The sequence below is a fragment of the Canis aureus genome, chromosome 1, assembly GCF_053574225.1.
Source record: "Canis aureus isolate CA01 chromosome 1, VMU_Caureus_v.1.0, whole genome shotgun sequence".
Lineage (NCBI taxonomy): Eukaryota > Metazoa > Chordata > Mammalia > Carnivora > Canidae > Canis > Canis aureus.
In genome coordinates this window covers 118,581,595-118,609,169 of record NC_135611.1, presented here as the reverse complement: position 1 = coordinate 118,609,169, position 27,575 = coordinate 118,581,595, and the positions used below count along the sequence as shown (strand labels likewise).

The 27,575-nt window shown below is 56.3% G+C and overlaps 1 protein-coding gene across 1 annotated transcript; it reads left to right on the top strand.

The window, feature by feature from the left end:
* The first annotated feature begins 1,780 nt into the window (after window positions 1-1,780).
* GPI (glucose-6-phosphate isomerase) lies at window positions 1,781-27,575 on the top strand. The gene is given in 19 exon segments (XM_077855633.1): window positions 1,781-1,996; window positions 2,897-2,987; window positions 3,323-3,391; window positions 4,806-4,925; window positions 8,990-9,073; window positions 9,189-9,335; window positions 10,096-10,167; window positions 10,663-10,707; window positions 11,985-12,038; window positions 23,219-23,279; window positions 23,691-23,734; window positions 23,844-23,996; window positions 25,093-25,222; window positions 25,351-25,374; window positions 25,377-25,423; window positions 26,478-26,606; window positions 26,830-26,905; window positions 26,991-27,057; window positions 27,170-27,575. Coding segments are annotated over 19 exon segments (1,671 nt in total). The 5' UTR covers window positions 1,781-1,874; the 3' UTR covers window positions 27,306-27,575.

The following is a 27,575-nucleotide window of genomic DNA, read 5'->3' as shown; positions in this document are numbered from 1 at the left end:
GACGACTCCCAAATTTTTCCTCCAGCTCGAACCTTCTCTCCCCACACTCCAGTCAGCAACACCCAGCTCAACAGCTACACTTGGATGTCTAAAAGGGTTTGTGATCTGCCCCCTGCCCCCAAACTTTCATCTCTCCAAGATGTGAGGACACTTCCGTTTTTTCCAGGAACTTGGGTTAAAAGCTGGATGTTACCCTTGACTGTTCTTTCTTTCTTCTTCTTCTTTTTTTTTTTTTTTAGACTGGGAAATGTTAAGATTATTTATTCATTCATGAGAGACAGAGAGAGAGGCAGAGATCCAGGCAGAGGGAGAAACACGCTCTTCGCAGGGAGCCAGATGTGGGACTCGATCCTGGATTCTGGGATCACCGCCTGAGCCAAAGGCAGACACTCAACTGTTGGGCCACCCAGGCGTCCCAACCCTTGAGTGTTCTTTTTCTGTCTCTCGGCTCTTCACTGGGTGTGTCCAGGTCACCACGCCCAGCTCCCCTACCCCGACCCAAGTCACCTTCATCCCGGGCCTACATCCATGCAATAGCCTCCTGTTTGCAGTCCTTCCTTCCATTCCTGCTACACTATGGGTCTGATCCTTTGTAAAGCTTCTCAGATGATGTCCTTCCACCGCTTAGAACCCTTCCATGGCTTCCTGTCGCACAGAAAACCAGAGTCTTCACAAGGACTTACAAGTTGTACGTGTTTTGTTGTTTTCCTTTGCTCACTGACCCCAAGTTATGTCTCTTTCTTTTATTCACTCCACTCCAGTCACACGTGCCTCCTTCCTGTTCTGGAACACCTAAGTATGTTCGCCCTAGAATTCTCCAGTGGTTCTTCCCTTTGCCTGAACAGTCACCTCATTAGTCATTCCCCTTGGCCATTCCTTTTTTTTTTTTTTTTTTTTTACAGATTTTTTATTTGACAGAGATTGAGAACAAGCAGGGGGAGTGGCGGGCAGAAGGAGAAGCAGGCTCCTCGCTGAGCAAAGAGATGATGAGGGGCTGATGAGGGGCTTGATGGATCCCAGCACCCTAGGGTCGTGACCCAAGCCAGAGGCAGATGCTGAACTGAGCCACCCAGGAGCGCCTCCCTTGGCCATTTCTTTTTTTAAAGATTTTATTTATTTGGGCAGCCCGGGTGGCTCAGCGGTTTAGTGCCTGCCTTCAGCCCAGGGCGTGGTCCTGGAGGCCCAGGATCGAGCCCCACGTCGGGCTCCCTGCATGGGGCCCGCTTCTTCCTCTGCCAGTGTCTCTCATGAATAAATAAATAAAAGACAGGCAGGCAGAGAGGGAGAAGCGGGCTCCCTGTGGAGAGCCCCGTGCAGGATCCGATCCTGGCACCCCGGAATCACGCCCTGAGCCAAAGGCAGATGATCAGCCGCTGAGCCACCCAGGCGCCCCTCCCGTGGCCGTTCTATTCAACATTGCAACGCCAATGCCGGGCACCCTTTGCAGCTTCCCTTTCCTCCGTAGCACTTAGGAGCCCCGGAGCCACCGATGCTTTATTCACCACGCTGTGCCCGCGACGCCGGAGCACGACCCGGGACGTGCAAGGTGTGGCGTGAACGAACGGCCGAAGGGAGCAGGCCCGGGCGTGGGGAGCTCGGCCGCTTCACCGCAGTCAGCGCCAGGCGGACGGGGACCCGCTGCAGGGAGGGACCAGCTAAGGCCCGGGAGCCGCCGCCGCCGCCGCCGCCGCCAAGGTCGCCCCGAGGGCGCGGACGGCGGGGGGCGGGGCGGGGGGCGGGGCGAGGGCGGGGGCGGGGCGGGCGCCGCGCCTGCGCCATAAAGGCCGCCTTGCTCGGGGCCCCCGCCAGCCGCGCCGCCCGCCCCTCTTCCTCCCGCGAGCCGGTCGGAGCCCGTGCGCCCCGCTGCCCTCGCCATGGCCGCGCTCACCCAGAGCCCGCAGTTCCAGAAGCTGCAGAAGTGGCATCGCGAGCAGGGCTCTGACCTCAACCTGCGCCGCCTTTTCGAGGGGGACAAGGAACGCTTCAACCGCTTCAGGTGCGCGCCCCGGGGCGCAGGCGGGGCGGCGGGGCAGGCTGGCGGCGCGCTCGGGGGTCCCCGGGGCCCTGCGGGGGGAGGTCCCCGGCCGCCCCCGGCCACGCCTCGGGGCCCGGCCCAGGCCTCGGTTCGTCCTTGACGCCTCCTTGAAGGAGGTTCTGGGGGCCGCGCGCTCGCCGGAGGCTCGGAGCCCGGGCTGCTTAGTCACGAAGCGGGCTCCTCCGCGGGGCCGTCGCCCCCCAACCCCCCATTTGAGAAGGGCCCCCCCCCGCGGGTGCGATCGGGGTGCGCGGGCCTGCGGGGCTTGCGGGGAGGATGCAGATGTGGGGGCGTGAGTTCTGCGAAAGAGGCTCTGCGTGGAGACGGACGGCGACCAGGAAATGCAACGGGACCCGGTGGAGGAAATCTTGGCGCGGGGGGAGGGGGGGCAGGAATCTCGGGGTGCTCTGGGGACCGGCGCGGGGAGGTCTGCGGCTCCGGACTGGAAGGCCCCATGGCCAGCCCTGCCTTCCGAGGCCTTCCCCGAGAGTCGCCGCCGCCGGGTGGAAGCTCTGGGAGGGAATGAACGGTCCCCCCCCCCCCCCCGCCCCCAGGCCAGGCGGGAGCAGGGCCCCCGGGTTGTCTTCCCGGTTCTTGCAGAGAAATGGCTCCTCGGGAAGGGTCTGCGCCTCCCTTCCGTGACCATGGTCCGGGTCACTGTGCTGCTGCTGCTGCTGCAGGTCAGCCTGGGGGGCAGACGGTGACAGACACCACCGCTGTGCAGAGCAGCTGAGGCTTTTTTTGGGGCGAGGCTCAAGGAGGGTGTTTTTTTTTTTTTTTTTTTCCTGTCCGCAGCGCTGGTCAGGGAATAGGTTGGGGAGAGCTGGGGTGTGGTCATTGGCTTCTGCCGTCCTTTTGCAGCTTGAACCTGAACACCAACCATGGGCGTATTCTGGTGGATTACTCCAAGAACCTTGTGACCGACACCGTGATGCAGATGCTGGTGGACCTGGTAATGTTGTGCCTTGAGGGGCTTGACCTGTGACCCATGGCTTGGCAGGCAAGCTGGCCTCCTGGGAGCCCCCGGGTGCTTGAGCAGCTTTATTTCCTCCTCTCAGTGAACCTCAGTTCGTGCCTCTGTGCCGACGTTTAAGGCTCTGGGCTCCTGCCCCCTGGCTCAGGATCGGAGCAGCCGCCCAGGGGCTCCTGCACAGACGGTGGGGGAGGGCACCAGGCTGCAGCCACCTGTCAGGCCCACTGGGTGCTGCATCCAGCCCAGAGCTTGGTGGCTTGGGCTCGTGGTCGCCAGTGTGGACAGGATCAAGCCTTAGTATCTCCTCTTCACAGGCCAAGTCCAGGGGTGTGGAGGCTGCCCGGGAGCGCATGTTCAGTGGCGAGAAGATCAACTTCACGGAGGTGAGCTGGCCTGGGGACAGCAGAATCTGCATACCCTCCAGGGCCTCTTCCTTCCCTCTGGGGTCCATCTGGCTGATAGCATCACACTGTGTCTTCACCACTCCTCTTAAGCAACATCTTTGCTTCACAAGGGGCACGAGAGCCTATTTCCTTGAGTGGGTTGCAGGGCGGCGGGTGGGGTGCATCGTCCCTGGGACTGGCTGTGTGGATCTGGTGAGCCCAGAATGGCTCCTGGGGTCTGCCTAGGGGGAGGACGTCTCCAGCCTGCAGGAAGGCAGCTTCTCCAGGCTACTCTGCTTTAGAGAACTTAACTCTGATCTGTCTTTGCTGTCAGTTTTATTAGTGAAGACAGGAATTTGGACATAAGCCCAGCTTCCTCAGTGGTAGGAGTCGGTAAGAAGCAGCGGGAAGGCCAGGGCTTGCGGGCCCTGTTCCTGATTGCTGTGGAAGCCTGGAGGTGTGATAATCACCCAGCGCTCAGAGTCTCTTCCTCACAGGGTTGGCATCCTCCTTTTACACACGAGGTAGCCGAGGCTCAGAGGGCAAGTCACTTATCTAAGACGTCGCATCTGTAAGAGACAGGTTTCACACTCAGCCTGTCTCGCTGCTGGGCTAGGCTGAGCGAGGCTGCAGTCGAGGGCTTCCTGGAGGAGCGCGTTCTCCTATGGAACGTGAGGCAGGAGTGAGGTTGGGCAGGGGGTGGGCAGAGTGGCATGAAGCTCTCCCCCTTAGTGGGCCTCCCCTTAGTTTGGAGTCCAGACACCATCCCTTGCCTACCCACCTGGGCTCTTGAGACTTGTTTCCTTCAAGGGCCCTTCTGCTGGCTTCAGCTTGATGGGACTGTTGCTCTCACACGACGAGGCCAGCTTCTGGACACCTGTCACAGGCCTGTGGTTTCTGGCAGTTCGCATCATGGGGCTCATTGATGAGGGACATTTGAGTTGCCTGCTTTGCTCCACATCCAAGGGGCTGGGGGTGCTTTTTAGAAGGTGCCAGGTGTACTCTCCTGGAGAAGATGAGACTGCCCTTAATGAGCCCTGGTGCTCTGAAGCCATTTATTGTTTGTGTCTGCCCTGTAGTGTCACCATTCTCTGCCTTTGTTCACTCTGGTCCTCTTTTCTTGGCTTCTCATGCCCTGAACACCTAGGGGCCCCCTGGCCTTGTGCTGAGCTTCTCCTGGGCTCCCTCCCCTGTGGCTGTCAGCACAAAAGGCAGTGGCACGTGCCCTGCCTCCTGTAGGTCCTGGGGTGCCTGCCCCCTGCTCCCATAAGCACACGGTGGATTCTCAGTACCAGGTGTTGTTACCAGGCCTCGGGGCTGGTGGATCCAGCAGAGGAAGGGCTGACTCCCGACCCTCCCCGGCTGGCGTGGCTGCCCTGGGTGAGGGTCTTCCCACACTGACTGTCGTCTCCAGGATCGGGCGGTGCTGCATGTGGCCCTGCGGAACCGGTCAAACACACCCATTCTGGTGGATGGCAAGGATGTGATGCCGGAGGTCAACAGGGTCCTGGAGAAGATGAAGTCTTTCTGCCAGGTAAGCAGCTGTGCACTGGGCTTGCCCTCAGCTGTGCGTGTGCACGCCTTTGGGAATCTGAGCGCCTTGATGGGCCGCCCCTCCACTCCGCGTGGAGAGGACCCATGGCCTCACTGGAGGCGCTCTGTGTGATCGCCCCTTGTTCTGAGGGAATTTCCCTGCCCCTGAGGGGAGGGAACCTACGGCTGGCGGCCACAGAGCAACCTCCTTGCTGAACTCTAGACGCCCGTGGCTCGTGGGGAAAGTCTGGCCAGGGCAGTGATCCACCCAGAGTGGTGGGATAGTGGAGGAGAGACTTGCTTTTTCTGATCTATCTATCATCTATCTATCTATCTCTTTTGCTTTTTCTGATCTTTTTAGTGATCCACCCTCCTTTTCTAGGCTAGAGCTAAATAAAATAGATGTTTTAACATTTCCTTGATCATGCCCGCAGCCAGCTCTCCAGAGGCAGCGTTTATAACAGCGTTTCCTGTGAAGTCTTCTGAAAGCTTCCTGTGCGTGTGCCATGCATACGTACATTGGTCTCTTTGAAACACATCTGCACACGTGTACGCACACGGGTTCATTATTACCTGCTCTTCTGTAGCTTGATTATACTTAGAAATAAGTAAGAAATGTCTGTGTGTCCATGTTGATGGATGCACTTAACTGTGCCCCCTTTTCCTGTTGGGGGGTGAGGGTGTAGGGGTTGCCTCAGAGACCAGCTATAGATTTCCCCACATCAACCACTGTTGCCTCAGTGTCTGTTGTCCCAGGGGTGATTCTGCAAGGGTTAGTGGACATCCTCAAGCGTAGGGTAGGGTACAGGGGTGATGTGTATGTGTGTGTGCGTGTTGTACGTATGGGCTCTGCATGCTCTGGGAGTGACAGTCTGGGCTCTGATCAGCTTGTCCTTGAGAGCAGCGGCCCCCACCTGTGGCAGGTCCAAGTCGCGTTGCTCTGGCTAAGAGCCATTTCAGATGGCACTCAGATGGCAGGAGTGATCTGGCCATCAGTCTTGGAGCCCTGACAGCCAAGTGAGTGGGACTTCCAAGGAGAGGAAGGGTAGGCATCCCATTGGGAGTCTGGATTCCAGAACATCCCTTAACAGTGGTTGGTGCTTGTGATGGGCTCTGGATGTAGGGAAGGGCCTTTCTGGGCATCAGCGGTGAGTGGTGGAGCTAACGTGCGTCAGAAGCCCAGTGTTCTGTTCAGCGAGCATGTGCTCTTAGGTCTGCTGTGTGGAGAGTGTGGTCCTGGCCGTCTGGGAAGCTATTTCCAGGAAAGCCCTCCCTTACAGCTGGCTGCAGGATACCTGACTCAGACTGATGGGGTATTTATAGTTCAGAAAAAGCTACTGAGTGGCCGCAGTTGCACGTAAGGAGCACTCTCCATGGCTGGGCTCTTAGAAGTTTACCAAGGTTGGGTTGAGGATGTTCACCAGGATTTTAAGGATGGTGGCAAAAATCAAAAACAGCCTAAGCCTGGGGCGCCCCTCGGGCCCAGTTGTTGGAGCATATGACTCTTGATCTCAGGATCATGAGTTTGAGCCCCATGTTGGGTGTAGAGATTACCTAAAAGTCTTTTTTTTTTTTTTTTTTTAATTTTTATTTATTTATTTATTTATGATAGTCACAGAGAGAGAGAGAGGCAGAGACACAGGCAGAGGGAGGAGCAGGCTCCATGCATCAGGAGCCTGATGTGGGATTCGATCCCGGGTCTGCAGGATCGCGCCCTGGGCCAAAGGCAGGCGCCAAACCGCTGCGCCACCCAGGGATCCCCCCCTTTTTTTTTTTTTTTTAAGATTTTATTTATTTATTCATGAGAGAAAGAGAGAGAAGCAGAGACATAAGAAGAGGGAGGAGAAGCAGGCTTTATGCAGAGAGCCCCATGCAGGACTCCATCCCAAGACTCCGGGATCACGCTCTGAGCCGAATCAGACGCTCAACCACTGAGCCACCCAGGCGTCCCACTTAGAAATCTTTAAAAAATATTTATTTTTTAATTAAAAAAACAAACAGCATGAGTCCATTTATCAGAGGATTGATTAGTAAAATCAGTTTATGTTCATATGTTGTAGTCTCAGGTGCCACTAGGTATTAGGGAGCTGTGGTTACATTGACCTGCCGCGCTGTTCAGGATACGTTAAAAATGATAGTTGCAAACTGGCATGTCGTAAAACCCCATCTGGTCAAATAAAGGGTATGTATAATCTTATTAAAGACCTATAATTTTTCTTCTCTGGGATGCTTTATTGTAACAAAACTTGAATGGTGACGTTAAGGATTAAGAAGTGACCAACTTTATTTCTGCGTTGATGGAAAATTTCTCATGGCAATTAATTGCCTTATTAAAAAAAAAAAGTTGCTGCATGTAACTGGTTTGGGGAAAGATATATATACTAGTTTTCTGTCGATGTAGAATAAATTGCTCCAAAACTTAGCGTCTATAAGCAACAATCAACACTTCTGTGGATCAGGATTTGCAGTGGCTGTGCTGGCTGTTTCTGGCCTCAAAGGCTGTAGACAAGATTTTGGCCAAGGTTAGCATTCCCCTGAGGGCTCAATGGTTGGAGCCTGGAGGATCTGCGTCCAAGATGGCTCACTAGCAACTAGTGCTGGCATTTGGGAGGCTTTAGCTCCTTACCTTGTGGTCCTTTCTAGAGGCTGAGTGTCCTCCTAACAAGACAGCTGATTTCTCCAAATGAGTGATCCAAGAGAGAGCAAGACAGAGTGCCATAAGGTCCTTTATTACCTTGAGCTAGCACGAGAAATTACATCTGCCATTTCTGTAATACCCTGTGGGCTGTACAGGTCACTTCTGATCAAGGTAGGAGGGGACAGCACAAGGACACCAGTATAATGCCAAGAGGTGAGGACCACTGGGAACCAGCTTAGAAGCTGGCTACAGAGTCTGCCTTCAGGCTCCTAGTGATTCATGTTCCTTCCACGTGGAGAATGTCCTCCTCACCTTCTAAGGCCATATCCCTTTACAGTATCAGCCAGGAGACAAGAGTCTCATCACATAAATTCGGGAGAGGTATAGTAGTTGCATTTCCTTTTAAGACAACGCAAACACACTTCCTTTTGATGTGAAGACTTGTGAAGTAAACAATTTATTTACACAATTTATTGACATGCTGCATACCCAACACACAGCGGTGAGGTAGGCGTAGAGTAAATAACATAGGGAAACTCCTTTTCAAAATGAGGAGGGGAGGGAGGGACGCCTGGGTCAGCGGTTAAGCGTCTGCCTCCAGCTGGTGGCGTGATCCCAGGGTCCTGGGATTGAGTCCCACATCGGGGTCCCTGCGAGGAGCCTGCTTCTCCCTCTGCCTGTGTCTCTGCCTTTCTCTCTGTGTGTCTATCATGAATAAATAAATAAAATCTTTTTTTTTTTTTAATTTTTTTTTTTTTAAATTTTTATTTATTTATGATAGTCACAGAGAGAGAGAGAGAGAGGCAGAGACACAGGCAGAGGGAGAAGCAGGCTCCATGCACCGGGAGCCTGATGTGGGATTCGATCCTGGGTCTCCAGGATCGCGCCCTGGGCCAAAGGCAGGCGCCAAACCGCTGCGCCACCCAGGGATCCCATAAATAAATAAAATCTTAAAAAAAAAATGAGGGGAATGGGAGGAACACGAGAGTCATTGGTGTGAACACTTCTGAGATCCAGCAGGATATCTGTTGGCGGTTGCGTGGTTAGGAATCATTTCTCAAAGTTTTGGGCTTTGCCTTCATTCATTCTGAAAGGTAGTGTGTGCGGGCACCTGTGCAGTGTTCCCAGCCTGCTTCAGGCACAGACCAGTCCTAGTAGCTGGCATTTCACGTCTCTTGGTCTCTTACATGTCAGGTTCTGCTGGGAGTTCACCCTTGTTCTGCAAATTCTGAAGAGGTGGGGGTGACCCCTACTTTGCCAATGATGAAATAGAGTCTGGCTGGGGGTGAGCGTGGCAGGGATCTGCCAGTGTGGTCTCAGTAGGCCCCTGCGAGCACCTGGACGCTGGGCCTGAGGTATAGGGATGCTTTTGAGCAGCAGTTTATACTCGGGGCTTTGGGCTGACGCATCTCCTTGCTCTGTGCCAGCGCGTCCGCAGCGGTGAGTGGAAGGGGTACTCGGGCAAGCCCATCACGGACGTCATTAACATCGGCATTGGCGGCTCTGACCTGGTGAGGAGGACTCCCTTGGGATGGGGTGGGGGTCCAGCCCAGAGCCTTGGTTTTCCAGGGTGGGGCCTCTGTGGGGCCTGGAAGCTTGTGTTCTGATGCCCTGTCTCCCTCTCAGGGGCCCCTCATGGTGACTGAAGCCCTTAAGCCGTACTCTTCAGGAGGACCCCGGGTCTGGTTTGTCTCCAACATCGACGGGACCCACATTTCCAAAACCCTGGCCGCCCTGAACCCTGAGTCATCTCTGTTCATCATTGCCTCCAAGGTACGGGCCTCTGACCTGGCCTGGCTCCCCAGCCCAGTGCGTGTTGGGGGTGGGGACGGGGGCGGGGGAGGCTTTGCCACTGTCGGGGTGCCGGACCTCCTGAGCGCACCATGCTTTGTGGATCAGGTCCGCACAGCTGCCCTCAGGCTGTTCCTTGTCAGGCTTCTTGATGGAAGCCCTGATCAGTCAGTTAGAACCTTCATCCTAGGGCCACATCCTTTTATTTTATGGGATCTCTGCCCAGCCTGGAGCTGTTCTTGTCTTTCTGATGCATCTGTGTTTAATATCTGCTCCTTTCTGATCCCAGAGCCATGCCCAGAACAGTGTAAGGGTTTTGTTGTTATTTATGCCCTGTTACTTCACATCAGTGCACATAAAATATTCAGAATTCCAGCCTGGAAAAAAAAAAAAAAAGAATTCCAGCCTGGGCTGAAGGGAGCCCCTGGCATGGCCACAACCCCTTTCCTGCAAGATACTCTGGCCTCTGATCTTTGGTGGAGGAGTGGGGTGCAAGTGGGGGTCGTGGCTTGTACTCGGATTCTTCTTCCTCTGGTTGTGAAATCCTGGAAATCACAGGATGATGGTACTGCTACTTCCAGGCCCCCACCCCCGGCTTTGTGGACAGGTGGGGGGAGGTTATATGGGGTGACTGTCCCTGGTTGTGATAAGCAGGCGCCCACATGGCCTCTGCCACTGAGCCCTGGCTCCAGGCCACCCTGACCCTGAGCTGGGGCCCGACTGCTGTACTTTCTGGCTGCAGACCTTTACCACCCAGGAGACCATTACAAATGCGGAGACGGCGAAGGAATGGTTTCTCCTGTCGGCCAAGGATGTGAGTGCTGGGGTGGGCAGTGGGCAGTGCGTGCCCTGGGAGGGGTGGGCGGGGGGGCACCCACCCACCTGAGTGGTCAAGCCTAATGCTGCAGCCCTGTCTCCTCCTGAAGTTGGCGGCAGGAGGCCACCTCTCTTGGCGCCTGTCCTTTCCAGTTAAGACATTCGGCTCTGCCGGTCCCAGACATGTCAGTTGTGCCAGAACCTGTTCTGACGTGCTGAAGGCACTTGAAGGTCCCCGGGCCCCGGAGGAGCCTCTTCCCCGGGCCACACCTACTTTACAAGGGAGGGATCCCGGGCCTTGTGTGCCTGTGAGGGAGGATGGGCTCTGACTCCTCTGTCCTCCTGACCTTGACAGGGGGCTCTTCTAACTGCCACAGGGCCAAGGACTGGGCATTGTCAGTCCCACCCAGGGCCTTGGTATAGAGATGGGAGGCTCCCTACCCTCGGGTGCCCCCCAGGATGGCTTGGTGTAACCTGGCTGTGTCTCTTGTAGCCTTCTGCAGTCGCGAAGCACTTTGTCGCCCTGTCTACCAACACGGTAAGTGCCCGTGTGGACTCCTGGACATCCTCCTGGAGGGCCCAGATCACGTCAAGGGCACAGCCTATCAGAATACTCAGGTCCGGTTGTGGTTCACGGGTCTGGGGATCTTGGCTCGGCTGATGGCCTAGAAGGATCTGTCGGCTGTGAGGGATGTGAGCTGCACACTGTCCTCTTTGCATCCTCCCATGAAATCTCTGCACCTCCAAGGAGGGATCCTGTTGGCTGTGTCCGCCTCGCAGGCCTAACTGATATCCAGAACATTCCACAGGCCTCTACTACCTTGCCACTGGCCTTGCCCCTCATGGGGTATATGGGGTAGGAGCTGGGGTGCATCCCATTTCTTACATGAGGAGGCTAGGCCCCAGCAAAGGATTTTTGCCCAGTGACCGCATGAGTCAGTGAGGCCGGGATGAGCACACGGTCTCCTGCCTGCCAGTTCGCAGTCCGCCGGGCCTGAGGCTGTGCGAGGGATGGGGTGGGGTAGAGGGGCGGGGTGCAGCTGCGAGCCCGGAGTAACAAACCTGGCAAGCTCTTGCTGTGTCGTGGGCTGTGTCAGAGCTGGAACCCCACTCAGGTTGTCCCGATCCACTCCCTCCCATCTCATCCAACCCCCGCCTCTGCCTCCAGTGCTGACCTGTCCACGGAGGGGAGACGGGAGGACATCTTACGGCTGGCTAACCTCACGACACTATCTGCCTCCTGCCAGGGCTCATGCTGGCTGGTAGGGCGTCTCCTCTTTAGGGACCGCACAAGGGGGTGCTGACCCTGTGTGCGTGGGGGACAGAGCCCCTGAGGGGTACGATTGGTTATCTCCTAAAGGCTTCCTGGGGTAGAGTCACCACCTCTCATATTGGAAGGGCTGGACTGGTGTCTTGGCTGTGTGACACCTGGCCTGGAGGTGGCTTCTGCCCTGCTCAGATTCCAGCCCTGGGCTCAGTCACCCATATGTTCTGGATAGGTCAGTGTCTGCACCCCGACAGGTCCAGGAGGTAGCTCCTGCAGGGCAGCCTGTGGGCCCGGGTCATTGCACTGGGTGTGTAGCCTCCCTCAGCAGGAGGGCTTCACAGGCCCCAGGCCGCTGCTGTTGCTAGTTGAGAGCCTCATATCCAGTTCTGGGGGTGGCAGCTGCTGGTTCCTGTCCTGGACTGACAGGCTGCTCCCTCCTTGCCCCCATCTGTCCATAGCCTGGACAGTGTGACACCTGGCACCCTGGAGCTCCTGTTCTCGTCCAGCTAACATAGGTTTTCTTGCTTCTCTGCCTTTGCCCCTTTTAGACCAAAGTGAAGGAGTTTGGGATTGACCCTCAAAACATGTTCGAGTTCTGGGATGTAAGTAAAAGCACTTCCTTGCGCTGGGTGAATTATGTGTCCTATGTCAAGGCATGACCACCGTGCCACAGATGAGGGGCCTGCGAGGTCAGGTCAACATTTATTGAGTACCTGCTGCATGTCTGGCTCTGGGAAGGGCTTAGAGGTCAGGATGAGGGCTCCATTTCCACCGCGGGCGGGCTGAGCTTGCAGGGCCAGGCTAACACTCCCCTGGGTGCCTGCCCAGCAGCACCCACTGTGGGGTAACTGGAGCCACCCCTACCCGCCTTCACTAAACTGAGGTTGTGAGTTATTCTCAGCGATGACCTTTCTCCGAACTGCCGCCTCAGTCTGTAAAGGCCAAGGGGCAGGGTGAGGCAGGAGGTGTGACGGGGCAGGCCCGGTCAGGAGCAGCTGGAAGGTGGCAGAGAGGAGGCGCCAGGCCTGGGGCCTGCATGGGCCCTTGTCAGGCGTCTCGCAGAGCAAACCGTGCCTGAGTGGCCGAGCTGCAGGCTGGTCTAGCGGCGGGTGGTCGCGGACTCCTCTCTGCTCCAGCCACAGCTGGTGCCAAGCAGCGAGCAGGACCTTTGCTTGCGGCTTGCCTGAGCATGGCCCTGGTGGGAGAAGGGCTCCGGCTGTGGGATGCAGGGAACGCTTGGGGCGCGAGCTGCGGTGTGGGGGCAGTGGGCGCTAATCTAACACGTGACACTGGCAGGTGCAGCTACGAGGGCATCGTCCAGTTGGGGGCGTTCCCATTGGGGCTGTTTCCAGGCTTTTAGACTGGAAGCTGTTTGCTAGGTGGTGGTACCGGCAGCTGGAATCGCCTTTGAAAACCCTAAAGGCCCTGGAGTCTGGGAGAAAATAAAGCCCTAACGCCCTGAGGCATCTGTTGTGTGTAATGAGTTAACTTCTTTCTAGAATGGGACTAATTATGTACCATCCTTGGAAGAATTGAGAAGTCACTCAAATCATTTTCTGCGTCCTGTGGCTCAGATGAGGAACCCTGGTCGAGAGAGATTGGGCAGCTTCTAACAAATGTTGCATGTCTCAAAGTAGGAAAGGCACCTTCTACCTCTTTTCTGGGATCTGGAGCCTCGACAGTGGGTGGTCAGGGATGAGGGGGTCTCCTGTTAGCCAAAACCTGGTGTAGGTTTTCACTGCCCGTAACTGCCCAGCATGCCAACATGATGGGGGGGTGTGCGGCTTAGGGTGAGGCCTAGGCTTCCCAGGTAAGGCCTGGGAATGACAGTTGGGCACAGGAACATGGGGCTGGGCCCGGGGAGTGAGGCCTGAGTGGCTGAGGTGGCCTCCGTGACGGCCTCCCGGGCTGGGCATACCCACATATGCAGTGGCTGGAAGGAGGACCTGTCTGGGTCACTAAGGATGTGTATATTGTTTTAAATCAAGAAGGTGACATCTGAAGAGCCAGGGGCAGGTGAAATTTCTGGAGCTAGTATCTCTCAGGTGAGATGGAGGGTCAGGACAGACATAGGGATGTTGTGGTGGCTCTGAGGTAAGATGAGACGTGGCCAGTCTGGCACGGGGACATATAAGTGGTGAGGTTTGGTCAGTTATGGTCATTCATGGGGTAGCTTCGTGTCAGGATCAAGCAGAGATCTGATGGTGAATTGTGAGGGTTCTCGGGGTCAGCCAGAGCTAGAAGTCACTGGAGAGCTAACATTGGCTGGTGGGGTCTGAAGAGGAGCCAAGGTAGGTACAAGTGAGTTCCGAGGAGGAGCCAAGACAGGTAAAGGTACTGATGAGGGCTGTGAATTCTGGAAGACACAGGTATTTCGAGATGGTTCTATCAAGTAAGGCCTGTGGAGCCAGAGTCCTGTATAGAGACTAACCTGGATCTGGGAGTTGGAAGTCTCTGGTGTGGGACAGGTGCTTACATCGGGGTCTGTCCGACTGGTTCTGCAAAGTATCAGGTAATGGGTGTCTGATCACAGGTGAGGTGATTAAAACTCAGAATTAGGCAAACCTAGGTAAGTCCCCTGAGCCGTGTCAGCAACCTGGCTCTTGGCATCCTGACCAGGTGTGATAAGCAAAGCTCCAGGGTTGCAGAGGCCTCTGAGGACCCACAACCAGCCCAAGGTTCTGGCACCGGGTTCCGGCTGGGGTGGGGCCCAAGGGGCCCGGATGAGTGAAAAGTAGGAATATGCTGAGTTACAAAAAGGTGAGGAGTAGGGAATGGGGGCAGGTGAAGGACTGAAGCCACGTTGGTAAGATGTGGTCTGAGAGGCTCAGAGTAGATAAAGGCTTAGAGAATCACGTCTGCAGGGTGAGATGTCCGAGGCCCAAGTCTCTCAGCACCAAGAGGTTCCCACCAGTTTTCCCTCAGGTTGAGGTAAGCAGCCAGGAGTGTCTGGCCTGAGGGGAGTGTCTGTTCAGGCTAGGTTTGGACAGTGGAGTCCGCCAGCGGTGGCCTGTAGGATCTTGTCTGAGGTCCTGAGGTCCTAGGAGCTGGAATCAGACATAGTGTTTATAACTAGGTTTCTTAGGGAGACCTGAGGAGCCAAGATGAGGCACGCACATGTAGAAGGGGGTTGTTCAGGTTAGGACACTGGAGCCGAGAAGGGCAGACATAGCAGAGTCTGACAAGTGAGGACTAGAAATCCATGATTGGGTCCAGGTGAGAACTGTGTCCTCAGGTGACATCTAGCGGTTCTGGTGATGCCAGGTTGATCCTGGAGGTGGTCCTGGGTCCTCTGGGGAAAGACTGAAAAGCTGGAGTGATGGGAAACTGCATGCACCTGGAAGGTGTATGTCTGGCTCAGGTATGTAGAACACAGGTCTGTCAGGTGGGGCTTGAGGGGTGAGGTGAAATTCAGGTTTGTACTTTTGGGTCTTGAACAGGTAAGGTCTAAATTGCTAAGGTCAGGCTCTGGTTTGTATTCTGAACCCGAGGAGCTGAGATGGGTAGAGCTGAGTGTTTCAGGTAACATCTATGAAACCAAGGGTGAGCATAGGTAAGTTGACCTGAAGAGCCCTGGTTAGGTTCATTCAACTTTGTCTCACCGTTGAGTTTAGATATAGGTAGGTAGACCAGATCTGTCAGGTAAGGCCTAAGGAGGCAGATCTAGAAAGAACTCTATCTCTTAGATGATCTCTGAGGATCTGAAGTGAAATCAGGAGAGGGCTCAGTCCCTCAGGTGAGATCTCAGGAGCCTGTATTGAGTACAAGTGACTAGATCTGGATCTCTAGATTAAGGTCAAGGTACGCAGATAGAACTGCATCTCTACATATCTTGTAGAGCTGTCTTGCAAGGCGGATGAGTTGTGGTCAGGTACAGGTATATGGAATTGAGTTTCTCAGGTAAGGTCTACGGAGTCTGTATCTGGTAGGAGTTTATATTCTTGGGGCTGCCAGTATGAGTTAAGCCCAGGTGAGTACAGCAGGGTTTGTCAGGTAAGGTCTATGGAGCCAAGATCAGGGATGTTCATAACACTAGGTATGTCCAATGAGATCTAAAAAGTCATAGTTGAGCCCAAGTAGGAGCCGAACTTGGATGAGATGTAAGCAACTGCGAGGAGATACAGGTAACCAGAACTAGCCTATTATGTATAGTGTCAGGAGCCAGGAGCAAGCACAGGTAGATAGATCTGGCCTGCCAGGTGTAGTCTGAGGAGTCAGCGTCAAACACAGGTAGGCAGAACTGGCTCACAAAGTATGGTCTGAGAAGCCAGAGTCAAGCACAGGTAAGTAGAACTGGCCCACCAGGTATGATCTGAGGAACCAGGGTCAAGCATAGGTAGGTCTGAGGAGCTAGGGTCAAGGATGGGTAAGTAGAACTGGCTCACCAGATAAGGTCTGAAGAACCAAGGTCAAGCACAGGTAGGTAGATCTGGCCTGCCAGGTGTGGCAGGAGAAGCCAGGGTGAAACACAGGTAGGTAGAACTCGCCCACCAGGTGAAGTCTGAAGAAGCAAGGTCAAGCACAGACAGGTAGGCAGAGCTGGCCTGACAGGTGAGGTCGGAGGAGCCAGGGTCAAGCACAGGTAGGTACAACTGGCCCATCAGGAAAGGTCTGAGGAGCTATGGTCAAGCACAGGTAGGCAGAGCTGGCCTCGGTAAGGTCTGATGACCCAGTGTTAAGCACAGGTAGGTAGAACTGGCTCACCAGATAAGATCTGAAGAACCAAGGTCAAGCACAGGTAGGTAGATCTGGCCTGCCAGGTGTGGTGGGAGGAGCCAGGGTCAAGCACAGGTAGGTAGAACTTGCCCACCAAGTGAAGTCTGAAGAAGCAAGGTCAAGCACAGGTAGGCAGAGTTGGCCTGATAAGTGAGGTCGGAGGAACCGGGGTCAAGCATAGGTGGGTACAACTGGCCCACCAGGTGAGGCCTGAGGAGCCAGGGTCAAGTACAGGTAGGTAGAACTGACCTGTCTGTGAAGGCTGAGGAGCCAGGGTCGAGCACAGGTAGGTGGATCTGGCTCACTAGATAAGGTCTGAAGAGCCAAGGTTAAGAACAGGTAGGCAGAGCTGGCATGGGTAAGGTCTGATGAACCAAGGTCAAGCATAGGTAGGTAGAACTGGCCTGCCAGGTACGGTCTGAGGAGCCAATATACAGCACAGGGAGGCAGAGCTGGTCTGCCAGGTAAGGTCTGAGGAACCAGGGTCAAGCACAGGTAGGTAGAATTGGACCACAAGGTATGATCCGAGGAACCAGGGTCAAGCATAGGTAGGTAGAGGTGGCCCACCAGGTGAGGCCTGAGGAACCAGAGTCAAGCACAGGTAGGTAGAACTAACCCACCAAGTGTGGTCTGAGGAGCCAAGATCAAGCACAGGTAGGCATATCTGGCTTGCCAAAGGAGGTCTGAGGAGCCAGGGTCAAGCGCAGGTAGGTAGAACTAGCCTATCAGGTGAAGTCTGAGGAACTGAAATCAGCACAGGTAGGCATCTGGCTTGCTAGGTGAGGTCTGAGGAACCACAGTCAAGCACAGGTAGGTAGAACTGGCTTACCAGGTAAGGTCTGAAGAGCCAAGGTCAAGCACAGGTGGGTAGATCTGGCCTGCCAGGTGAGGTCTGAGGAACCCGAATCAAGGACAGGTACGTAGAACTGGACTGTCAGGTATGATGTGAGTAGCCAAAGTCAAGCATAGGTAAGTGAATTAGCCTATCAGGTAAAGTCTGAGGAACTGGAGTCAAGTACAAGTAGGAAGATTTGGCTTTCCTGGTGAGCTCTGAGGAACCAGGGTCAAGAACAGATGGGTAGAACTGGCCCACCAGATGGGATCTGAGGAGCCAGGGTCGAGCACCGGTAGGTAGAACTGGTCTGTCAGGTGAAGGCTGAGGAGCCAAGTTCAAGCACAGGTAGGTGGTTCTGGTTTGCCAGGTGAGGCATGAGGAGCCAGGGTCAGGCACAGGTAGGTAGAACTGGCTTATCAGGTAAAGTCTGAGGAACTGAGGTCAAGCACAGGTAGGCAGATCTGGCTTTCAGGTGAGGTCTGAGGAACCAGGGTTAATCACAGGTAGGTAGAACTGGCCCACCAGATGTGGTCTGAGGAGCCAGGGTCAAGCACAGGTAGGTAGAACTGGCCTGTCAGGTGAAGTCTGAGGAGCCAAGATCGAGCATAGGTAGGTGGATCTGGCTTGCTAGGTGCGGTCTGAGGAGCCAGGATCAAGCACAGGTACTTAGAACTGATCAGTCAGGTAAAGGCTGAGGAACCACGGTCAAGCACAGGTAGGCAGAACTAGATGGCCAAGTGTGGTCTGAGGAACCAAAGTACAGGTGGGAGGACGTGGTCTATCAGTGTATCTCTCAGGAGAATTGGTCTATCAGGAGCCAGGGTCAAGCATGCATAGGTGAATTGGCCTGTCAGGTAACGTCTGAGGAACTGGGGTCAAGCACAGGTAAGCAGATCTGGCTTGCCAGGGGTGGTGTACCTACAGGTAGGTAGAACTGGCCCACCAGGTATGGTCTGAGTAGCCAAGGTCAAGCACAGGTAGGCAGAACTGTCCCAGTAGGTATGGTTAGAGGAGCTGGAGTCAGAGACAGGTAGGTAGCTGTGGCTAGCCAGGTATGGTCTCTGGACCCAGGATCAAGCACAGGTAGGTAGAAGTAGCCCTCCAGGTATGGTCTGTGGACCCAGGGTCAAGCACAGGTAGGTAGAAGTAGCCCTCCAGGTATGGTCTGTGGACCCAGGGTCAAGCACAGGTAGGTAGGAGTAGCCCTCCAGGTATGGTCTGTGGACCCAGGGTCAAGCACAGGTAGGTAGGAGTAGCCCTCCAGGTATGGTCTGTGGACCCAGGGTCAAGCACAGGTAGGTAGGAGTAGCCCTGCAGGTATGGTCTGTGGACCCAGGGTCAAGCACAGGTAGGTAGGAGTAGCCCTCCAGGTATGGTCTGTGGACCCAGGGTCAAGCACAGGTAGGTAGGAGTAGCCCTCCAGGTATGGTCTGTGGACCCAGGGTCAAGCGCAGGTAGGTAGGAGTAGCCCTCCAGGTATGGTCTGTGGACCCAGGGTCAAGCGCAGGTAGGTAGAAGTAGCCCTCCAGGTATGGTCTGTGGACCCAGGGTCAAGCGCAGGTAGGTAGAAATGGCCCAGCAGATAGGATCTGAGGAGCTAAGGTAAGGCACAGGTAGGTAGAACTGGCCTTCCAGGTGAGGCCTGAGGAGCCAGGGTCAAGCACAGGTAGGTGGAACTCGCCTGCTAGGTACAGCATGAGGAGCCAGGGTCCCGTGTCGGCAGGTAGCGCTGGCCCCCCAACTGCACCATGAGGAGCCACAGGCCTGTACGGTGGGCAGCACTGCCCGGCCAGGTGTGGGCCCAGGACCCAGGGTCAAGCAGAGGCAGGTGGAGTTGGCCTCGCAGATGTGCTCCGAGGCGCCAGGGTCAGAGGCCAGGAGGCACCTGGCCAAGCGTAATGGAGAGACCTGAGGGTTAGGGTTGAGGTAGGGAAGTGAGGTGTAGCGCAGAGGCCGAGCGGGCTGCCGGGTGGTCTGAGGAGGCCTGACGCAGGTGGATTGGCTTTTAGGTGTTGGATTCAGGCAAAGGCACGTGCGCTTGGACCTCTGTGGTTAGGCCTGAGGAAGGAGGGCTAGGCCTGGGCGGGGCGAGCCCCCGCAGCACTGGGGTCTTCAGTGGGCAGACCCCTGTGGGCTCAGAGGAGGCCTGTGAGGCCTAAGCTCGACGTGACGCCGTGGCTCTCGGGCACGGCCTTTGGAGCCAGAGATCCCTACCTGGGTCTTGTTGGCGAAGTCCCTGGAACATGGTTCTGCTCAGGTGCGCGGACCCAGGTCTTAGGGTTGAGAGGGGAGGCTTGGAGAGCCGGTTCGCCCCAGGGTGGGAGAACCACATTGCCGCGGGGTCGGGGGTCTCTAGGGCACAGGTGCGGAGGTACTTGTGTCGCGGAGCTGAGGCCGCCCAGCGAGGTGCCGGTGCCAGGTCAGGCAGCGGCGGGTAGCGTTGATCCGTCGGCAAGACGGGAGGAGCCACGTCAGACTGGCGAAGAGCTGCCTTTCTCAGGTGAGGGCTGGGGCTGAGGTCGGGCCTGTCAGCGCTGGGTCTCTCCGGAAGGTGTGCGGAGTCTGAGCGGGGCTCGGTGGGGGCGGGGGGGCCTGGGTGTGTCGGGTGAGGTGTGAGGAGTCGGGTCAGGTACAGACAGGTCTGCGGAGCCCGGGGCATCCCAAGCCATGAGGCGCCCGCCCTTGACAGGCGTGTGACCCCGCAGGCAGGTCCTGGAGGACACGGGGAGGCAGAGCTGACCTCGCAGGCGAAGCCCTCCGTGTCGGCTTTGTCGGGAGTCCAGGAACGTAGAGTCACGTGGGGTGTATAAGTGGGGCCTTCGGTGGGTTCTGTCCCTGGGTTCAGGTACAGGTTGGCATCCCTGGGCTTGTTGGGTGAAATGAATAGGTAACGCTCTAGCCCAGGCACGCGTAACGGGTGTGGCGGGGCAGGGGCCTGGGTGGCAGGGCCAGGCGTGGGCTGTCCGCAAGGGAAGGCCCCAGTCCTCGTAGGCACGTGGACCCGGGCCCGCCTGGGGAGGCCTCGAGAACCCTTAGGATCACGTGAGACAGTGCCTTAGGCCGGAGCTGCTCAGTACCCTGGTCAGGCGTGACGGGCGGAGCCCCTGGTTGTGCAGAGGCCTGGGACCCTGTCGCCGGGCCGACGTGTGGTCTGTGGCACGGGGTCTGGGTGGCAGATGGTCTGAGTCACTGAGGTGAGGAGGAAAGGAGGTTATAACCGGTGAAAGTGAGGCCCGGAATGCCGGGCAGACTGAGGAGCCACGTCTCTCCAGGGGGGTTCTGAAAGGGCCGCTGCTGGTCGAGGGAGTTCTGGAGGCCGTGTCTGTGGGTGGGGGCCTCAGGCTCAGGTGAGACGCCGCCATTGCTGGGCTTCCCAGAGTGAAGTCTAAGGACCTGGGTGCAGCCAGAGTCAGCTTGCCAGTCCAGTTTCTAGAACTGAGTCTGTTTGGTGAGACCTGCGAGCCTATGTCAGGCTCCTGGGACTGCGTCTGTGTGGTAAGGTCCCCCCACACCTGGACTCCTTCCAGGTGAAGGGCCCCGCCATTCATCTCCTGCCCCCAGCCAGAAACCTCTGGGCCACACTTCGTTCTCTCGTTCTTTCCCTTCATCCTGTCTGCCTGAAGCTCCGGAGTCCGTCGTCCGCCTTCCCCGTCCAGGGTAGCCTCGTGTTCCTGATGACCCCTGGGGCTCCCTGCCTCGTTCTCCAGCATTGCCTCCCAGCTCCTCCTCCTTCCTTCATCTGGAATGTGCTGTGGTTCCTCTTGCCCAACCTGCCTCAATGGGCTTCTGGTAGAGAATGAAGCCCTAATGCCCCAAGATCGGCCTCTCTTCCCGGCTTCTGGGAGGGCAGTGACTTGGAGCCTCCTTGGGAGAATTTCAATTCGCTTCTTGAAGCCACTTAAAGCATTTTCTGGGGGGCTTCATCCTCTCGCTATTGAGAAAGGCTGCTCTTGCCGCAGGACCTGCGCCCGTGCTGTGCTGGCTCTAGGATGCTCCCCCCCCCCCCCCCCATGCTTTCCTGGGAGCGGCCGCTCGTTCTTGAGATCCTCGCTCCAGCACTCCTCGGGGTCGCTTCGGGGTCGCTTTGCCATTGAGCGCGCTGCCGCAGTGCCTTTCTCCCAAGCCCCGAATCTCACTCCACGTTTATTGGCACGATTACTTCACTTACGTGTCTGGGGAGCGCCCGTGGGCTCCTGCTGCCGCCTGTGCTGGGAATGTGGTAGGTGCCCCGTAAGAAGCCGTTAGGAGCCCAGGAATGGATTTCTGAGGATGTAGGTGACACGGAGTAGAGTCTGCAAGTGTGACGAGGTACGTCTTGGGGCTGAGGCTGAGAAGACCTATCGGGTCTGAGCCCTGGGCCTGTCGCTGGCCTGAGAGGCACTGGGTCTGTCAGTGTCAGAAGGGGCAAGGCCAAGCCCAGCTATGTTGGTACCTGAGGAGGCAGGGACCCAGGTAGGAGGTGCCGGAGCTTTCATCGTTGGAGGAAGTGTGCTTGCGCACAGGTATGGGGCATTGGGTCCGGGAGTCTGAGGATGCAGAGCCTGGCACGGGTGGATTCTGACCTGTTAGTGTCCAGGTAGGTGGGCCAGGCACAGGTGCAAGAGGCTGCATATAGGTATGAGGTACTAGGTCTGTCAGGGTCTGAGGAGGTGGGGCCTGGCACAAGTATGAGCCATCAGGTCTGTCAGTGTCCCACAGAGCCACAACCAAACACAGGTATGAGGTACTGGGTCTGTCAGTATTTGAAGATGCTTCGGCACAGGTATGAAGCACTGGATCTATCAGTGTCTGAGGGGGCTGGACCTGGCAAGGTATGAGATGCTGGTCTGTTGGTGTCTGAGGAAGTGGATCCTGGTACCAGGTATGAAGCACTGGGTCTGTTTCTGAGGAAACTCAGCCTGGCACAGGTATGAGGTAGTAGGTCTGTTGGTGTCTGAAGAAATGGGGCTTGGCACAGGTATGAGGCACTGGGTCTGTTTCTGAGGAAACTCAGCCTGGCACAGGTATGAGGTAGTAGGTCTGTCGGTGTCTGAAGAAATGGGGCCTGGCACAGGTATGAGGCACTGGGTCTGTTTCTGAGGAAACTCAGCCTGGCACAGGTATGAGGTAGTAGGTCTGTCGGTGTCTGAAGAAATGGGGCCTGGCACAGGTATGAGGCACTGGGTCTGTCTGAGGAGGAGGCCAGGCCTGGTGCAGGTATGAGGCATTGGGTCTGTCTGTCTGTCTGAGGAGGAGGCCAGGCCTGATACAGGTCTGAGGCACTGGGTCTGTCTGAGGGCAGGCGAGGCCTGGCACAGGTATGAGGCGCGCTGGGTCGGAGGAGGACATCAGACCTGGTGTGGGTATGAGGCACTGGTCTGTCTGTTTGAGGAGAAGACCGGGCCTGGCACAGGTATGAGGTCCTCGGTCTATGTGTCTGAGGAGGAATCTGGGCCTGGCACAGGTATGAGGCGCTGGGTCTGTCTGTCAGAGGAGGAGCCTGGGCCTGGTGCAAGTATGAGGCATTGGGTCTGTATGTCTGAGGAGAAGGCCGGGCCTGGCACAGGTATGAGGTGCTGGGTCTGAGGAGGTCAGACGTGGCATGCGTATGAGGCACTGGGTCTATCTGTCTGAGGAGAAGGCTGGCCCTGGCACAGGTATGAGGCACTCGGTCTATGTGTGTGAGGAGGAGCCTGGGCCTGGCGCAAGTATGAGGCGTTGGGTCTGTCTCAGGAGAAGGCTGGGCCTGGCACAGGTATGAGGCACTGGGTCTGTCTGTCTGTCTGAGGAGAAGGCCGGGCCTGGCACAGGTATGAGGCGCTCGGTCTATGTGTCTGAGGAGAAGGCCGGGCCTGGCGCAAGTATGAGGCGTTGGGTCTGTCTGAGGAGAAGGCCGGGCCTGGCACAGGTATGAGGCGCTCGGTCTATGTGTCTGAGGAGAAGGCCAGGCCTGGCGCAGGTATGAGGCGCTGGGTCTGTGTGTCTGTCTGTCTGTCTGAGGAGACAAGGCCAGCCATGGTAAGGTCTTCAGTTGAGTCTTGTGGCTCTGATCGGTCCCCGTAGCCTCCCTGTTGGTCAGCACAGAGTTGCCAGCGCCTGGCCTGCTGTCTTGCTTCCCAGAGGTGGGTTGGGCCCAGGCCCTCCATGCTGCACCTGTGGAAGAGCACTGCTCCCGGGGGCAAGTTTTGTGGCAGGAGGGAGGGGGGCGGGGTGTGCCGACCCTTCTTCAGCACCTTTTCCTGTCTCTCCTAGTGGGTGGGAGGACGCTACTCGCTGTGGTCAGCCATTGGACTCTCCATTGCCCTGCACGTGGGTGAGTGTGTTTTGGTGTTTGGGAGACCGTGCTGTAGTCTACGGTCGGGTGGGCGGCTCCTGTCCCTGAACACCTTTCTGACCCCATAGGCCGCCGGCCTCTCCGCCCTTGGCTGGATCATTTCTTTCAGGTCAGGAGGGCAGGCCTGACTTTTCTCTGGGGTTCGCAGATTGGTCTGTCTCTCTACCCCTCCCAGCTGCTGTCCTGTTGTTCCCACGGTAGGTGAGGTTAGATCTGCCTTTGCGTCAGGGCCGACTCTGGTTAGAGAGGCTTTCTGTAGGCCCAAGTCTTCCCAGGTCCTGTTTCTTCTGGCCGCACATCAGCCTCTCCGTGGTTCCAGAAGAAGCTGTGTCCACTGCCACGAGGGCACTAGGCATGACCGTTTCTGTTGATGCTGCTTTTGTGTCGCAGGATTTGACAACTTCGAGCAGCTGCTCTCAGGGGCTCACTGGATGGTAAGTGCTGAGGCTTACGCTCTCTGCCAGACACTTGGTTGGTCCAGCTCCCCCCTTCCTTCCCTCCCGGGCAGCTGCTCAGCTCCCACCTACGCTGCTGTGGTTTTAGGACCAGCACTTCCGTACGACGCCCCTGGAGAAGAACGCCCCTGTCCTGCTGGCTCTGCTGGGCATCTGGTACATCAACTGCTTTGGGTGTGAGACGCAGGCCATGCTGCCCTACGACCAGTACCTGCACCGCTTTGCTGCCTACTTCCAGCAGGTACCAGCTGCTGGGCCCGGCCTTGGAGCCAGCCTGTGGGGGGTCTGGGAGCCCCAGGAGCCCAGGTGCCCGGCTTCCTGTCCCTCTAGTGGCTTTTCCCCCGACTTGGGCATGGCCAAGGCCCACTTTCGTTCCCAGTCTCAGGGTGGGTCTCCGTTCCCAGGATCTGTTTGATGCGTGTTAGCGGAGGTTGACTAACGGGAGGGGCATGACTGGTTATGGTGGTGGGCGGTGAGGCCCTGGCTTGGCTCAGCCTGGGTCATTGCTGGGTCATTTCTTCCTTGGCCACCATTCTGTGTGCCTGTGGTAGGGCAGGGCCACCAGCTGGCACCCCTGGGGCTTGTACTGCCTTTGTCCCTCCAGAGAGGCAAATTCACAGCCAGTCTGTGGTGCCTCTTTGAGCTACTCCTGCCCTCTGCACCCCTTCAAATCTTCAGAACCCCTGGGGACCAAGCAGCCCCTCTCCTAGGTCCAGAATTCTGTTTCAGGCAGCCCTTCCCCATATGTCCCTGGTTTCTTTAGCACGACCCTAGTTTTGCCCTGCAGCCCTTGGGCAGGCACAGCGGACTTGCACCAACACCTGAAGGTGACAGAAGAGGGGGCCAGGGCTCCCCACAGCCCAGCATCTTGTTGGCGGGACAGACTTCAGAGGCTGTACACCCTGGACCCCAGCCAGCCTTTCCCTTGAGACATCAGTTAAAGAGGGGCACCTGGCTGGCTCGGTCAGAAGAGCAGGCGACTCTTGATCTCAGGGTCATGAGTTCGAGCCCCACATGAGGTGTAAAGATTACTTAAATAAATAAACTTAGAAAAAAGATATCAGTTAAAGATACTGTGACTGATTTCTGCTCTTAGGGAGGTTCTCCTCAGACCTCCATATCCACCTTCTGGCCATGGGTCCTTCCTGCAGTGGCCTAAGCCAGAAAGCGACAAGCCTGTGTCCTCACAGGTGAGGGGAGATAAAAGGGTCATGCCTGTGGACACCCCCAGGGCAGGGGGCAGGTACGCTTGGTGCATCCTAGGCAGGATTTGGACACGGTGCATGAAGCAAAGCAGGACTTACAGATAGAGGCCTGGGCTTCTGTCCCTGTTCCAGGGTGACATGGAGTCCAACGGGAAGTACATCACCAAGTCCGGCACTCGTGTGGACCACCAGACGGGCCCCATCGTGTGGGGGGAGCCAGGGACCAATGGCCAGCACGCCTTCTATCAGCTCATCCACCAAGGTAGGGCCCGTCTGGCCTGGGCAGGGGTGCTGCAGTGGACGTGGTGCGCTGCCCGCAGAGACTTTTCTCGCAGGTGGCTCCCATGGGCTGGGGGTAGGCGCTTGGGTGACCACTGTGCCCCTTTACAGGCACCAAGATGATACCCTGTGACTTCTCCCGGTCCAGACCCAGCACCCGATAAGGAAGGGTTTGCATCACAAGGTAAGAGCCCGGTCCAGCCTCTCCTCACACTTTCTCACGCACATTACACACAGACTATTGAAGAGCCGATGCATTAGCCGGGAGCTAACACTAGTTATCTATTCTTGTGTAATAAATTGCACAGACTCAGTGGCTTAAAACAACACCCAATTTTTTTTTAAGATTACATTTATTTATTCATGAGAGACACAGATTGAGAGAGAGGCAGAGACACAGGTAGAGGGAGAAGCAGGCTCCATGCAGGGAGCCTGATGCGGGACTCGATCCCGGGACTTCAGGATCACATCCTGGGCTGAAGGCAGGCGCTAAACCGCTGAGCCACCCAGGGATCCCCAACAACACCCAATTTTATCTTGGTTTCTGTGCGTCCAAAATCCAGCAGCCTCCACTGCATCTCTGCTGAGGGTAGGACCAAGGTCCAGTTTCCTTGATGGCAGCTGGGGGTCATTCTCGGTTTTGAGAAGCCTCCTTGGCCTGCGGTGCTCTCTAGCTTCAATTCTGTCCTGCCTCTTCTGTTGCTTCTCTCTGACCGACTCATTTGTCATCTTCGTTGTGTCTAAGGGCACGTGATTGTATTAGGCCCACCCTAAGGGCATGGAGCCATGATCGTGCTTACCACAGCAGCAAATGGGAAGTCGGTTGAGCATCCGACTCTTGGTTTGGGCTCGGGTCATGATCTCGGGGTATAAGATCGAGCCCCGAGTCAGGCTCTGCTCTGTGAGGTGTCTGCTTGGGATTTTCTCTCTCTCCCTCTCAAATAAATTCTTTAAAAAAGAAAAAGAAAAAGAAAAGAATAATGCTAATTTCTTAGCAGGGTCTTTGGCAAGTCACAGGTATTCCTTGAAGGGGAGTTACTGTTGTTACCTGCTTTGCTATGTCACCCGATGTGACTTGCCATCGTCATCCCCCCCCCACCTCCCCAGCTCCACTTGAACTCTACATGGGGGGCCAGCAGCCTGACCTAAGCTGGAACTAACCGCAGCTGGGAAGTCCTGCCCCTCTACCTGAAGCTCAGTCAGTACTTCCAAGTGGAACTGGGTGTCTCTCTTGTCAGATCCTCCTGGCCAACTTTTTGGCCCAAACTGAGGCCCTGATGAAGGGGAAGTCGACAGAGGAGGCCCGGAAGGAGCTGCAGGCCGCAGGAAAGAGTCCAGAGGACTTAGAGAAGCTGTTGCCACACAAGGTCAGCACTTCTTCTAAAGTGTCTTTGGATGGCATCCTGGCATTGGAAAGATAAAGTTATGGGGTCAGGGTAGGGATTTATGGCGTGCCTGGCCCCTCCTACGCGGTAAGAGGGACTCTCCCTACAGATCTGCATATCCCAGCCTCTGGGGCAGGGTGCACATCCCTTCTGAGGATTGGGGGATTCTGACTAACCAGGGGACATTCCTGGGTGTTTTCTGAAGGTCTTTGAAGGAAATCGCCCAACAAACTCTATTGTGTTCACCAAGCTCACGCCATTCATTCTGGGAGCCTTGATTGGTGAGTGAGCAGGGAAGGTCCTGGCCTGGGGTAGGTTGGATAAGGCTGGTCGAGCCCTAATGTGCCCCATCTGCCACCTCTATAGCCATGTACGAGCACAAGATCTTCGTTCAGGGTGTCATCTGGGACATCAACAGCTTTGACCAGTGGGGGTGAGTTGCTGCTCCTCAAGGGGAGGGTAGAGCATGCCTGTGGGTTGGCTTGTGGATTTCACTAGCAATGCTGGAACCTTCCTCTTACAATTCTTGTTCGTTGTCCTGGCAGGGTGGAGCTGGGAAAGCAGCTGGCCAAGAAAATTGAGCCTGAACTTGATGGCAGTAGCCCAGTCACCTCTCACGACTCTTCCACGAACGGGCTAATCAACTTCATCAAGCAGGAGCGTGAGGCCAGAAGCCAATAAACTCATGCCCGGCTGCAGTCCCTGTTGTAACTGGTCCTTGTCTCTCCTCACCAGAGATGCGCTGCACAGTCTTTCCCAGAGCACCCTCTGGTTGCGGGCTTGGAGCACAAGCCCTTTGGGGGAAGCCGGTCTGGAATTGCCACCCCTGCCCATCCATGTCCATGTGCCCTCTGTTTTACGATTGGCTGAAGTGTTCCAGTGCAGCTGATATTTCTGACCGTGTTCGCTTTGTTCGTGTACCAGATAGAAAAATAAAGATGCCACAAAGGA